At 34.4% G+C, this 14,921-nt stretch overlaps 2 protein-coding genes across 2 annotated transcripts; one reads left to right on the forward strand and one right to left on the reverse strand.

Annotated features, from left to right (window-relative positions):
• The first annotated feature begins 4,225 nt into the window (after positions 1 to 4,225).
• Positions 4,226 to 8,234, forward strand: LOC102625600 (probable 2-oxoglutarate-dependent dioxygenase At3g50210). Its single transcript, XM_006494416.4, has 12 exons — positions 4,226 to 4,377; positions 4,705 to 4,820; positions 5,406 to 5,524; positions 5,605 to 5,668; positions 6,354 to 6,421; positions 6,878 to 6,936; positions 7,039 to 7,204; positions 7,343 to 7,362; positions 7,447 to 7,493; positions 7,588 to 7,668; positions 7,761 to 7,850; positions 7,945 to 8,234. Exons 1-12 carry the CDS (start codon positions 4,344 to 4,346, stop codon positions 8,071 to 8,073), a joined length of 993 nt encoding a protein of 330 aa, XP_006494479.2. The 5' UTR covers positions 4,226 to 4,343; the 3' UTR covers positions 8,074 to 8,234.
• Positions 8,235 to 11,345: 3,111 nt separating this feature from the next.
• On the reverse strand, positions 11,346 to 14,093 carry LOC102626482 (uncharacterized). Its single transcript, XM_006494419.4, has 3 exons — positions 13,468 to 14,093; positions 12,852 to 12,958; positions 11,346 to 12,405 (listed from the first exon to the last, which is right to left on the reverse strand). The coding sequence occupies exons 1-3, from the start codon at positions 13,930 to 13,932 to the stop codon at positions 11,667 to 11,669; spliced, it is 1,311 nt and encodes a 436-aa protein (XP_006494482.2). The 5' UTR covers positions 13,933 to 14,093; the 3' UTR covers positions 11,346 to 11,666.
• Between the last annotated feature and the right edge of the window lie 828 nt (positions 14,094 to 14,921).

The following is a 14,921-nucleotide window of genomic DNA, read 5'->3' on the forward strand; positions in this document are numbered from 1 at the left end:
TTTTAACAATGTACTTAGTTTGCGTGTTGTCATTTGGTTTATGGAATCCACCACAAACATAAAATTGTTGTGATAATGTGTTTAACAACGTGTCATTACGCACGTTGTTAATGGTAAACTTTTAGTAACTTTTAGCAACATACGATCCTAAAACGTTGTTGAATACCATATTTTACAACAAGCATAGCATGCTTGTTGCTGAATTCCTGTTGTCTTATCTCATTTTTCTTGTAGTGACTATTGATACATCCTTACAAAAGTTTGCCTTAATTTGCTCCAACCGGCGAGAGATGTTGCTCACCACGTGTGTGCATAAATAAAAGCTCATGAAGGGATAAACACAGTTGTTCTCAGCACCAATACAAATTGTTTGTTATCATTGCCTGCCGCTCCTTCTAGTAGTTCTTAGCTAGAGTTAGTATGTTATTTTCATTTTTGTTGGAAAACAGTGCTATCAAGAAATAAAAGATGGAATCTGCGGCACCCTTGGGAAACCTATGGAAAGATGTATTCAGTGGTGCGCATAATTTGTCCTTTCAATTTCTCACGTATATACAACACCCAACTGTAGTAAATGACTAAATGATCATTGTACAAATTGTGCTCTGCAACTTTAGATTTACTTGTTCATGTTTCGGAAACGAGGTGTTGCGGAAAAATAAACTTTACATTAACCTGAAAAAGTGTAACTTTTTACAAACTAATATAGAGTTTTTGGGATTCTAGCTATTGAATTGAATATACAAGCCATTAGAGAATAATCTATTCCCAAGATTGTGCGTGAAGTTAGGAGTTTTCATAAGTTAACGACATTTTTTAGGAGATTCATTCGTAGTTTCAGCACTGTAACGTGTTGATCATTCAACTAAAGAAAAGAGTAAGAGGCAAGTTTTGGTTTATTAAAGGAGAAGTTGTCCACTGCTCCTATGTTAGCTTTATTAAACTGTGACAAGTTATTTAAGGTTGAGTATGATGCTTCTAATAAGGGTATAGGGGCCGTTCTTTCTTAAAAAGGTCGACCAATTAAGTATATAAGTGAAAAGTTCAATATTGCACGACATAAATGGTCTACATATGACTAAGAATTTTATATGGTCTTTAAGACATTGAAGTTGTGGGAGCATTACTTGATTCAAAAGAAATTTGTGTCGTACAGTGACCATCAAGCGTTGAAGTACTTTAACAACCAGCAAAATTTGAGCAAAATGCATGCGAGATGGGTGACTATATGAAAAGTTTACTTTTGTTCTAAAGCACAAGTTTAGTCAATAGAATAAATTGGCAAACACGTTAAGCAGTGAGCAACATTACTAGTGACTATAGACAATGAAGTTAATGGTTTTAAGTGCTTGAAGGAAGTGTATGTTGAAAATGAAGACACACATTTGGGATTGGTGTATGAATCATTAGAATGCAGAAGACCTCATTCAATATAGGTATCTGTCCAAAGCTAATTAGTTATGTGCACCTCGGTGTTCTTTAAGGGAGCAAATTATTAGTGAGTTGCATGAAGGTGGTTTAAGCAGACATGTTGGTGAGATAAGACCAAAGCACTTGTCTAGGAGTAGTATTATTGGCCACAATTGAATAGAGATGCAAGCAAAATCATTCAAAGGCGCCGAATTTGTTAAGAAGGCAAGGACAATCAAAGAACGTGACATTATTTACACCGTTACCTGTTTTGGAGAATATTTGATTAGATTTGTCTATAGATTTTATGTTAAGATTGCCTCCTTTAAGAATTAGTTGAGACTCAATACTAATTGCTCTCAACAACTCCAGTTTTATTTATTTAGACTTTTTTAATAAAATTTTCATTGTTCAGAAATTTAATTTATCTTATATATCAGTTTTTTACGCTTTTCGTACCGTCATGAGCTATTTGGAGAATGCAGATATCAGCTTCTCCTATCCCTGGAAGACGTTCTTATATCCCTATTTTGTTTGTATTGAATTCATGGGACCATTAATCTCAAACTCATTACGATAAGCATTGGAGGAATTGCATATATATTCCATTGGTTTATAGGAATCAACGGTGCATAGAGTTATTGACAATGCTCCCAAAGATCGGGTCTGTGTGGCCTATTTCTATGAGGTTAACCTATTTCTCCATCTTGGTATATAGAATGGAGTCTCTCTCTTTCCTTGCACATGTTTGGTTGCATTAACAGACCAAGTACGATGCGCCAGTAGATCATCTGGATTTCTGTAAGCAGAGGACTAAAACGTATGGGAGAGCAGTTTATCAGGGAGCATTTAGTAAGTAAAGTCACGAGAAACTTTGTGAAGCACGAAATCAAAAATGGTGTTAGCTTCGCCCCTGTTGGTTCGTGCATGAAATTCTAAGCGTTCATGTCCCCTTGCTCAGTTTTGGGAAAGAATCAATATAGAAAGTACGAGAAAGTGAATAATATTGAAAATTGTAAAAGAAAACTCAGAGAGAAGATTCATCTTATTATAAAATTTCTAAAAAATTTGTATTTGTAATCTTTATAATTTAGAGCTTAAGATTTTCTCGTAATAAGAATTTCTCTTAAAATATATAAATAATCAGTGGCTAAAAAAGGGAGTAATCAAATCTCAACAAACAATAATAATATGGACTATGAAGCACGGAATTTTTAAAAAACAAGAGAGAATCTTGAGGTACTCGAAGCTACGTGGTAACTACTAAGGGTAATTTTTAAAAACCTCCCCTGAGGTTTGGGTTTGTTGCAAGTAGATAGCGAGAATTGATTTATTTGTAAAAAACTCCCTACCGTCAGTTAAGTTTAACATTGACCGTTAGTTGACCGTGCAAAGACAATATTACCCTTAACAATAGTTTATAAACGAAAATAACTAAAAAAAAACCCAAAATTATTGGTGCAAAAAGCACAAACCCTATTTTTTGACAATTTTATCCTTGTCAATTCTAAAAATTTACAATATCATAGGTAAAGATTATGACTATTTCATTTTTAAATTTTTAATTTTATCTTTATTGTAGGAATTTTAAGGAAATATCAATAATTTAAAGAGGATTTTTTAATTTTTTAATTTTAATTTTTTATAAGAACTTTAAGAAAATATCAATAATTTAAAAAGTGTAAAATAACTAATAATTTTAGTTTTTTTTTAGTTATTTTCGTTTATAAACTATTGTTAAGGGTAATATTGTCTTTGCACGGTCAACTAACGGTCAATGTTAAACTTAACTGATGGTAGAGAATTTTTTATAAATAAATCAATTCTCGACATCTACTTGCAACAAGTCCAATCCTCAGGGGAGATTTTTAAAAATTATCCTAACTACTAACCAATTCTAGGGCGGGACCGTGCCGCGTTACTGCAATCCTTGGTTTCTGGAAAAGTACAAATAGCCCTCCACTCTGACAAAACTATCGAAACCTCCAAGTGTCGCCAACAAAACTCCTGTGATGCGTGAACCTGTCCTTAACCAGATTAATAGGTGAATACGGGCCCCAAGTTCTTAAAAAAATAATAACGTATAATAAATAAAGATAAGATAATTATTTTAGTTTAGTTCTTTTTTAATTTTTTTATTTTTGAGAGATTGTCAATTTCTTTCTTACAGTAATTAACATATATTATTTTTTTCTCTGTTATTTTTATAATGACCAAAAATTTCCCTAATAACATAAATTTATAATATTATTTTTATTTTTAACTACTCTTTTATTTATATTTATTATAAATTAAATAAATCACATGAATAGAAACTAAATAAAAAGTTAAGTATTAAAATTAAGAAGTATATATTTTGATATGAATAAAAAAATTAATAAAATTTTTTTATACTTATTTATTTTGTGAAATTTTTTATAATAAATATATAAGAAAATTATTAGTAAAATGATAAAAATTTATTATAAGAAAACTTGAATGACAAATAAAAATTTATTATAAGATAAATAATAAAATATTTTGCCTATACTTTTTATATTTAATTTTAAAATATTATAAGAAAATATTCATAAAATAAATAATTACAAGAAAAAAATTTATTATTAATTTTTTTACTCATATAAAAAAATATTTTTTTAATAGTTAATTTTTTTATTTAGTTTCTATTCATGTAATTTATTTAATTTATAATAAATATAAATAAAAGAGTTATTTAAAAAATAATATTATTATAAATTTATATTGTCAGATAAATTTTTGGTTATTATAAAAAAAAAAAAATAAATAAATGATCTATATTAATGACTATAGTGGGAAAGTGTCAATTCCCTTTGTGTTTTTTATCAAAAACGTCATCCTGTTAGCTTTTGGTCTGGGAATCTGCAGAATCTTTGCTCCTAAAGCCAAAATAGTGAAACAAACGGATCACGAATATGGCCACCGATTTCAAATCAATCCCAATCATCGGTAAAGCTCTAGTTTCTGATTCTGATTCTGATTCGATTCGTTTTTCTTAAATTTAACCGTAGCTTCAATTTTCCCACAATACCTGTTCAGTTCCCGTTCTCTCTGTATTCATAGGCATCCGTAACTCATCTACACGCACCGTTTCGTTTCTGTCGTTTTGCGTATCTAATTTCATCATCATTTAACTGGAATTACTTTCCTTTTATGTTTGTGCGATTGAATAAAATCATGGTTTGTTTATCTGATTATTGAAATGTGGTTGGTGTAAGTTCTTCAATTTTTTTCTTTTTATTTTTTGGCGCGACTGTGTGACATTACTTGCTGCAGACGTTAGTCCACTAGTAGCCAAGTGTGAGGATCCAAAAATGGCCGAGGATCCAGGCGTCTCTCAAGTTGTTAAACAATTGGACAAGGCTTGTAAAGAAGCTGGATTCTTCTATGTGGTAATATTTCAATTTCCAGTGCATGTATTGTGACATACGCTAAAATTTAAAATTTTCTTTTCAAGTACAAAGCTATTCAATGCATTTGTGAGGTTACTATGGTGAGGTTTAACAAGATTTATACAATAATGATGTCTCTAGCTATGACACATAGCATGAATGTGTGAAAGATTACTGAGATATTGTTTTTGATTTCTTTATGTTTGTTATGGTTTTAGTTTGATAATTTTGTCCCTCATGCTCTGTGCAGAAGACTAAAATGTGAGAAAAGACGACATCTTAATTATCCTATATATGATCACACTAAAACAGCTGCTCAAGTCTCTTTTCAATTCAGGCTCTCTTTTTTGCTTCTATTTTCATTTTTATTTTTCTTTGATGGGTTGGTCTTAGTGAGGCTGTGTTTCTGATTTACATACATTATATATCTTTGACGTTCTGCGGATTGCAGCGTTTACTTCAATCCCAATTGTGTTTGGTTGAATTCGTCATGTTGTCTTCACTTCAATAAAATCAGTGTACAAATTTGACTTGCCAGTATATTTTCTAAACATGAAATCTTCTTTGCTATTGAGATTTGAGCAGAAGGGCCATGGTATTCCTGAGTCTCTCATCAACGATGTAAAAAATATTACACAAAAATTCTTCGATCTTCCTTATGAAGAAAAAATAAAGATCAAGCTGACTCCAGCCACTGGATACAGGTTTGTTTACTGGAATAGCTTACAACATTTTTTTTTTTTAAAGAAAAAATACTAACTAGATGAGAATATTTTGTGTGCAGGGGATATCAAAGGATCGGAGAAAATATTACCAAAGGCATACCTGATATGCATGAAGCTATTGATGTAGGTCTTGCATACTTCCGTTTGTAGTTTGTGTTTGAGTATATGCAGTCATTTGATTAACATTTTCTCCTTAATGCAAGTTAGCAGCTTTGGCAAAAAATGTCATGCTGGAATTTTTACAGTGCTTTCTTGAGTGAATTTTTGAGTCATAAGAGGATATGCACCAAACGAAAGTACTAAAATATATGTTGTACATTGGCACATGGCTTATGTCTAGCACATAAAACCTAATGTTGTCATTATGGAGCTACATTTAATTTCCTTATGACAATTTGAACTATCAGAGTTATGTTGTGAATAAAATTTGCAGTACAGTTTCCAAAGGTCCTTTATAAGAAGCTATTCAGTATATTTCTTGCATGTTATCACCAATCATTTTATCATATGTACAAGGTCTTTTCTACTACAAATTTTATATGTTACCCATGAATTATAAAATTTTTGTCACATCTTTAAAGAGCTTGCTGTTACTTTTTACTGGCTAATAGACTACTTACCACACATTTGTGCTTAACTATTACATGTTACTTGATTCCTAAATAACTCATAGATTGATAAACTTAGTGTCCATTTATATGCTATGGCAGTTTTTGCACCATTGTCATCATTTCTATTTTTGCTGCAGCTTCTTGGGCTAATTCTTTCTGTCAATGTTGTTTTTTTCCTCTCGTTTGGGAGGCAACAGTGCTATAAAGAAATACAAGAGGGGATGTATGGAGCTCTTGGGAAAACTATGGAAGGATGTAACCAGTGGTATGCGGAAATTAGTGTTTTATTGACTAGATCTATAATTTGAATTTCTCATTGTGGTGTCTACTGAATCTGATAATCTGGAAATTACAACCTTAGTATTTTAAGGTTTCTCTCAAAGAACACTGAATTATAGTGTATGACCATTGGATGGTTTCAAACAGATTACAGTTATTGCTGCTTGATCTTGAAAATAATAATCTGCATTCTTATCTGAGAATTCTGCTCTTGTATGCTAAATTCTGTCATACATATAACATTTAGTTTGACTTGTTAATTTGTTTGGCACCATGATGCAACCATTCATATTTGGAGAACTGGTAATGCCGAACCTGACGTTCTACACTCCAATGTAGTAGTATTTTCTCCTTTTGCATTTGTAATTGTTGGTTGGATGGAGATGGTTTTTTAACTATTAATGCATTATCTATCTCTTTCTTCTGATGGCTCCTTTGGCAGGCCACTTAATCCTCCTAACTTCAGAGCATTGATGGAGGAGTATGTCAACCTTTGCACAGGTATGTCTTCGAGAGCAGAATAATGCTCGTTCCGTCGTTTAGGTCTTGCTACATTCATCTGGCAGAAACTTTACTGCACCTTTTGGTTTCTTGTGCCGTCAGACCTTTCGAGGAAAATTATGCGGGGGATTGCTTTAGCACTGGGTGGATCACCATATGAATTTGAAGGTGTAAGAGCAGGAGATGCGTTTTGGGTGCTTCGTATTATTGGTTACCCAGGCTTATCTGGTGCCAAAGACCAAAAGAAGCCGGAAAATAATAATGGATGGTATTGCAATAACACTGAAGTTGATGTTTTCTTTCTTGCATATGATAACTGGGAACATATGTTATGCATCATCTCTTTTTTTCTTTATTTATTTATTTATTTATTTTTGTGGTCCAAATTGTGCTTATGCAATTTCAGCGGAGCGCACACCGACTATGGTAAGGAATTCTTAAACTTCTGATGATAAATGGCTTAGGAAATAGATACATTAATCTCAGTTTTCACATGATGTTGCTTAACAGGATTGCTGACCTTGGTTAACCAAGATGATGATATAACTGCACTTGAGGTACAGTTCCATCTATTACTACTTGTTCCTGGGCTAGGGGGATCTATGGATTTCCATGACAGTTTTATTCCATAATCTAGTAATTTTGTTGAAGGTGAGAAACATGTCTGGGGAATGGATATCAGCTCCTCCTATACCTGGAACATTTGTCTGCAACATCGGTGATATGCTGAAGGTAGGTGGTTTTTGGCCAAATGATTTTTCCTATATTTCTGTTTGTTTGTCTGACATTTAACTGATCAGTATCATATGCATTGAGAACTGCAGATATATTCCAATGGTTTGTACGAATCAACACTTCATCGAGTTGTCAACAGTTCTCCAAAGTATCGGGTCTGCGTAGCTTACTTTTATGAGGTTGGCCTATTTCTCAACTGAGTTCTTTTCTCTTCCCATCTGTATCTAAAATGTAAAAATGGTCTCTTACTCATGCTTTTGTTTGCAAAAATAGACCAACTTTGATGCAGCGGTCGAGCCTCTGGATATTTGTAAACAGAGAACTGGTGAAACTAAACAGTTTGGAAGGGCTGTTTATGGTGAGCATCTAGTCAGCAAAGTCACAACCAACTTTGTGATGTAGACTTTTGAATCCGGTATATATGAATTGTATATATGGATAAATTATTTTGCATAAATATTTGAAGTTATTTATGAAGTCCATCTGATGCTAGTGATCGTAAAACAAATTCTTAGCTGTGACTTTGTAAGAGAATGCTGCAGTTGGCAACCTTTTCATGTTTATGGCGCGTGAGTGAACTGGTTCTGGAATTATGGTGACAAGGTTTTAGACTTAATTTTAAGCATTTTCGCCCATATCGATTATCCAACCAAACAAAATTTTGGTATGACCATGGACTCCCTAATTTTTTGGTAAAATCCCAAATGAGGGCACGTTTTGCATGCTTTTTCACAGTTAAATTTTCTTTTTATAAATTTTTTCGGTTATCACACACCCTTTTGGCCCCCATCCCATTTCCAAATAAGTTCTTCAATTTGCAAACTTTGATGTAAAGGTGGCCAAAACTCAGGTACCAATGATAATACCTACCTATATTCTACTACTATGGATCGAAGGTTAATTGACTTTATTCTATGCCACTACGACCTTTACCGGGGAAAAATATCATTTTTTTTTTGAGAGGGAGAAAAAAATTCTAGTTTGAGTTTATCCCACCCCCGGCAGACGTGAGCTCTCGATATTTGGGAAACGGTAATTAATGTTGGCTAAATGGGGATGGTCTCAACTCTTTTCATTACAATTTACAAGTACCGATATCCTGTGTCTACGTGTGGGAGCTGACTGCCGAAGCTGAGGTATTGAAGTCAAACTGATATCTTCTTCCAACTCCGAATGCAAACGCTGACAACGAAGTCCTCTCGCTCGTTCCCGCAAAACCACTTCAATGGGTTTGATGAATCCCTGTTGCTGCATGTACCTGGAAATATCTTACTTCGAGCAACTTTTGGTTTCCCCATCTTCAAAACAATTTGGGTGGCTTGACACTTGTTTTCTGGTGCAATATTAGCTTGCATGTTTTTAAATGTATGCATAATGCCAAGGTACTAGGGATGGCAAAAATCCCCACGGGGACGGGTACCCTCGGGGATTTTCCCTATTCGGGGAGGGTACGGGGATAATTTTATACCCAATTTTTTATTCGGGGAGGGGACAGGGAAAATTTTTTACCCAATTTTTTATTCGGGGAGGGGACGGGGATGAGGTGGAATCCCCATCCCCTACCCATTTCCCCATTTTAATTTTTAATTTTATTTTTATTTTTAAAATTACTAATAAATAAATAACAAAATTATAAATATTGTTAAAAATAATAAATATTAAAATAGTTATATTATTAAACTTTTAAACTTAATTAACTAATTAAAGTCTTAAATTTTTAATCCAAACCACAATGATACAGGAGAGAGCTGCCTAATTATAATTTACAACAGTTCTAATCCTAATTCGTATCCTACATTAGCTCGAATTGCTAGAGATATTTTGGCAATTCCAATTACAACAGTTGCTTCTGAATCAGCTTTTAGCACCGGTGGTAGAGTTGTGAGCTCACACCGTAACAAACTTCATCCAAGCACATTGGAGGCCTTAATATGCTGTCAAAGTTGGTTACGAGCTTACAATAGCAGTATGAGTTTATTTTACATTGTAATTATATTATACAGTTATTAATATTTGCGCTTATAAGTTACGTTACTTATATCATTTTCATTGTTTTAGGTTTGAAATCTGAGGTTAGCTCTCAATTTGCCACATTTCTCGAGGAAGAACTGGAGGAGCAGGAGGTAAATAGTTTTATTAAAAATATTAATTAAGTATCTACATTTATTTTATTGTCGATATAAAAATAATTTTTTTTCTTTTTATTGTAGGATTATGAAGATTGAGTCATTGACAAAGATAATTATTTTAATAATTTATATTTTTGAATGTGACTTTGAAATGGATCAATATTAATGCAAGATATATTTTGAACTTTATTTTTATCTGAATTTTTTATTTTAATATGAATAATTTAAAATCGAAAAAAAAAATGTATTAGACTATTAATTATTCGGGGACCGGGGACCCTCGGGGATCCCCTGTTAGTATTCGGGGAGGGGATGGGGATTCACTTAAGTAATTCTGACGGGGACGGGGAGGGGACGGGGACATAACAAAATATCGGGGATGGGTATGGGGAGATTGGTCCCCTCCCCTCCCCTCCCCATTGCCATCCCTACAAGGTACTACTTAATTGGCAAATTGAAACTTAGTAGAAATCATCAGATTAGAGGTCTTAGAGGTCATATACTTGTTTTATCTGGCACTTAATAAACAAATATTCGGGAGTTCTTCGGTGTGCTTTGGTGGGTGCATTTGTTTTCTTCCAGAATGACCGTTCAAATTGTTGATGATAGTCGATCGTGTGTTCTCTTTCTCCATTATCATTAGGAATCTGATGATAGAATCTTATGAAGTGATTGGTGCCAGTTCGTACAGCAATACGAGAAATGCTTTCTTCTTTGCACGCTTTCAAGTCCATATTGCAAGAATGACGGTTGTGTCCTAAAACATTGCAGGAACATCAAGTTTGGGAATCTTGATATGATAAAGTAAAATGAAAAACGAGATTCTACTGCAAATCAAAACCAAAAGCGACATCGGACAAGCTTAGGTGGATAGGCATGGATGTAATATAGATTTGTGTTCGCTCTCATTACTTCGAGCCTTCGAGGAAGCCAATATCATAACCTACTGCTTTTCATATCTTTACCTTAAAGACAGCCGGGTTTGCTTAATTTTGTGGTCAACCGTTAGCCAAAACTGGGTCATCCGTAAAATTCTGAACGTTAAGAGTTCTATTGATCGATTCAAATACACGATCGGACGGTTAAAAAGTTTGAAAGAGCTGTATTTGTAGAGCATTTAGTTAGCAAAGGCAAAACGACTTTTTGTGTTCTCAAATTTGATTTAGAACATGATGGTTGATACGACCTTATCTGAGTTATGTCATTTCGACGCTTGTAATAGGTGGAACAATACTCGCCTGTTGAGCCACCATTTCTCTGATATTCGTATTCTGTTGGCTAGAAATCCTGGTTACAAAAGGGCTCTTAACTTAACCCTCTCTTGTTCCGGAGCTTTTGGCTTTCCATAAAATTGATCTTTGACGAAATGGTCTCTGCATTATTGACTTTTCCAGCTAAATGCTTCACTCTGCAGCATGATAACGCAAGTTCACGCCCCATAGAAATTGGTTTCTGATTGCAAGACTTTGTATTGAATTATTAAAAGAAAACAAAATAACAAGTAAGAGTAGAAACTTTAAAAGGTATTCCAATAAACATAGTAACTGGAGAAAAAAATATAAGTTTCAAAATTGATACATGTAAATCTTTGTAAAATTAATACACCAATAAATCAATCATATAATCACTACTGAGAAACAGAGTACAAGTGTGCAAGCTTTCCTTGCTCATTTATCTCTCCTTCCTCGATGTACCAGTTAAGCTATAATTGCATCATTTTGATAAAGGCAATTTTCCTTTGGAAAAATGAAAGGTCATGGAAACAAAATGCACAGTTAGAAACAAAATCTACTGCATGCTTGAGCTTCACCACAAAACAAAACTGCAGGCAAATGAAACCCATTTAACTTCCTAGCAGCAGAGAATTCAAGAAGCCAAATCATCAGCCAGAATCTCTGCATCATCAGCGTCCTTCTTATAAAGTGGAATTCTCACACCTAGTTCTCTAAGTCGATCCACCAAATTATAAAGAAATTCAAATGTCAACCTGTTCTGTGCATTGAGATCCCCTCGAACACCGGGTTGAATCCTAAACCACTCCCCCAACAATTTGTGTACATGAGAGCGGATCATTCTCCAGGGCACGGGATACTTTTCACAAAGCTTCAGGTACTCCACAAGTAGATCTGCCTGGTCGAGATTTCCATCTTTACTAATTTCTTCACTTCCCACTATCCATTCAGCGGTTCGAAATCCAGCAAACAGCGCTGGATTCTCGAGGAGAGACTCAGCCGAAAGTACCCCTTCACATCCAGTCTCCTCCAAACATTTCTGAACATCCTCCATGTGCCTTACATTCCCGTTAGCAAGGACTGGTATTCTGAGAGCATTTTTAACGGCCTTTATGGCATTCCAGTCAGCTCGGAATTTCTTCCCATCTTTCTCATCCCTTGTTCGGCCATGGACAGCTAAAAGAGAGCACCCAGCATCCTCTAGCATCTTTGCATATTTGATTGTATCTTGCAAATTAGGAAAGACTCGGATTTTGCACGAAACAGGGACATTAAGGTTTAGAGCTAACTTTTCTACTAGTGATTTTACAAGAGGAAGGTTATCCATCAAGAATGCACCATAATTTCCCCGCCTAGCAATACGCTGGGGACACCTACAACAAACCAAAGGAGAAAAGGTATGAACGCATGGACAGCATAGAACTAGAAGAATTCAAGCTATTTCAGTTCTTTCAAGCACTATTGGTGTCGTGACTTAGATTTAATATAAGCACTCGCTAATTTAATGAAGCCAATATGAGGAAAAAAAAACAAAGTCTGATGTCAAATTAGAAACCAGAGACTGCACCTAATCCTTTTTATCTTCACCTTACAGGTGATTGCATTATTGTTTCATAATGACAGGTGGTTATGATGAACATATCCTTTGACAGCCTCACGCCCACTATAAATTGAGTCAGAATATGTGTATCTGATCCCAAATTATCGAACTTATACTGATCTCCATACATAACTCCCAAAAAACTTCTTCTAAAAAAAAAATCATTAACCTACTGAAATTAGTAATGTTAATTATTAATGAGGAAACAAAAGGTATTACCCTAAATTAATGTCCACATAATCGCAGTAAGGTTCCACTCTTCTTGCAGCATTCAATAAAATTTCGGGATCATTGGCACAAAATTGAACAAATAATGGTCGGTCCTCCTGCAACAATTTCCAACATTAAGAAACGCTGAAAAGCAATTACCAACATCAACTGCATCAAATTGACATTTTGTAACAGAAAGAGATGAATCAAAACTCAAAACCCTCCAGAACTTCACCAGAAATAAACATCAGGACATGCAGAATCTGCAAACATGAAGAATATCTGCTTATCAACAACTCAAATAAAATAGCCTAGTATCGCCATTGTTCATGTTCACTAAAACTAACTTACTCTTAACTTTTAAAGCTCAAGTAAATCTTCAAAGAATTGACAGAAAAGTTCCTCAAAATCCCCTTTAGTATTATGAAGATTACATTAATAAAAGCCTATCAGCTGTGCAAATTTCTTTCACTAATTGTTTTCAAGTTATAAAAATCCAAGAGTTAAAATTAACACAAACCGGCCAAGCAAACACAGATATCTGCTATTTGTCGAGTATGACCCTTTTTTCTCTGGAAAATTAGGAAATCAAAATAATAGGGAAAAAGAAAAAAGGACGCCGCACCTTACAGGTGGCAAATTCTTCATTCCTATACTTCTCAGACTCGGTAAAAATCCTAGAGTGCAGCATCGGCGTATAAGCAGCCTCAGCACCGTACCTTCTGCAAAGCATCCGAAATGGAAGCTCCGAATTATCAACCATCGGGGCGACAATCAACTTCGGTCGGCCCAATTTAGTCCAATGAGCCCATGCTCTCTCAGCACGCGCCTCTCCAGACAAGTAACCCCTCGGAGATGGCAATGAAGACGACGCCGTTTCGGGCAAAGAAGAAGGTTCTTCATGCTCTGGTTGTTCCTGTTGGTTGTCGTGATTGTTGCTATCGGAGCAGAGGAGGTCGTCGCTGTCTTGTGAAGGATCCGAATGGAGAGTTCGGGTCCGAGTTTGGGCCATCGTGGGTTTTACTGTTGGAAGAGGAGGGTAGAGAGAGGTGACGCGTAAAGGAATCATGGTTATCGGTTTGAAGTTCATGAGCGGACGATGGGGATTGCTGAGAAGCAACCCATCGCCGCCGTTGGTTGTAGGGTTTAGAGGAGGCCACGAGATCGGATGTTATGCGTTTGTTTTCACTTCAAATTTCGGGTTTGGTCTGTGTTTAAGGGAGCCTTTCTGGTTTTGGGCTTTGGATTTAGGCCGACCCAGTATTTTTGGGACTCATTGGGATCTATATTTAAATACAGTAAAATTTAGATACATGAATGTAACCTCGTTTAAATAATAATTTTTTTTATCCCGAATTAGGTCAGCGTACTAAAATAATAATTTCGTTAAATGTATGAGATAATAATTTTTTTCAAATCCTTTAAGGTCCAACGAAAACATAAATTAATAATTGATCAAATATAAAAATATATTAACAATAAACAACGTATAAAATTCATATTAATAAAAGATTTTTTCTTGATAACTTACATTTCTCAATTCAATTTTTTTGAAAATATGCACTAAAGTTGTTTGTTTTTTCTTTGTTTCTAAATTAAACTCAGCCTCATCCTTTATTTTTGTAAAACATGCACTACATGTGACACATTTTTTTCTTGCTGTAAAAAGTATGTATTTAAGATTGCCATTGCTTGAAAAGCCTCTTCTGTGGAAACATTTGGTAACTATAACTGACATTTGGATCATGATCATTATCAACGGATGTACCCATTACCTCTTGAATAATTTTTTCATCAGTAGAAGATTTCATCATTGCAACATTTTCACAGTGATAATTCAAAAGATTCTCAATATCCATAGCATTTCCATAGCGTAGACAAAAAATAACTTCATGTAATCTATTGATGCCTTCATCTTCGCTAACTTGCTGTTTAATAGCCACACCTTTGACTGACCGGATTTTACAATGTCAAAAATAATTTGCAATGGTTGTCGTCTTCACATCAATGTTCCAAACCGCATTAATAAAATTGATAGCATTTAGTATATTAATTTTTTTTTCTCGATTTGTTGCTCAT

This window comes from Citrus sinensis, chromosome 7, assembly GCF_022201045.2.
Source record: "Citrus sinensis cultivar Valencia sweet orange chromosome 7, DVS_A1.0, whole genome shotgun sequence".
NCBI classification, from domain to species: Eukaryota; Viridiplantae; Streptophyta; class Magnoliopsida; order Sapindales; family Rutaceae; genus Citrus; species Citrus sinensis.

Excerpts from the sequence above, each read along its gene's own strand:
- LOC102626482 (XM_006494419.4), bottom strand. The coding sequence starts at position 13,932 with ATGAACTTCAAACCGATAACCATGATTCCTTTACGCGTCACCTCTCTC. Across the intron at positions 12,959-13,467 it reads AAGAATTTGCCACCTGTAAG|GAGGACCGACCATTATTTGT; the intron begins GTGCGGCGTCCT and ends AAATTGTTGCAG. Across the intron at positions 12,406-12,851 it reads TATGTGGACATTAATTTAGG|GTGTCCCCAGCGTATTGCTA; the intron begins GTAATACCTTTT and ends GGTTTGTTGTAG.
- LOC102625600 (XM_006494416.4), top strand. The coding sequence starts at position 4,344 with ATGGCCACCGATTTCAAATCAATCCCAATCATCG. Across the intron at positions 7,494-7,587 it reads ATGATATAACTGCACTTGAG|GTGAGAAACATGTCTGGGGA; the intron begins GTACAGTTCCAT and ends ATTTTGTTGAAG. Across the intron at positions 7,669-7,760 it reads ACATCGGTGATATGCTGAAG|ATATATTCCAATGGTTTGTA; the intron begins GTAGGTGGTTTT and ends TGAGAACTGCAG.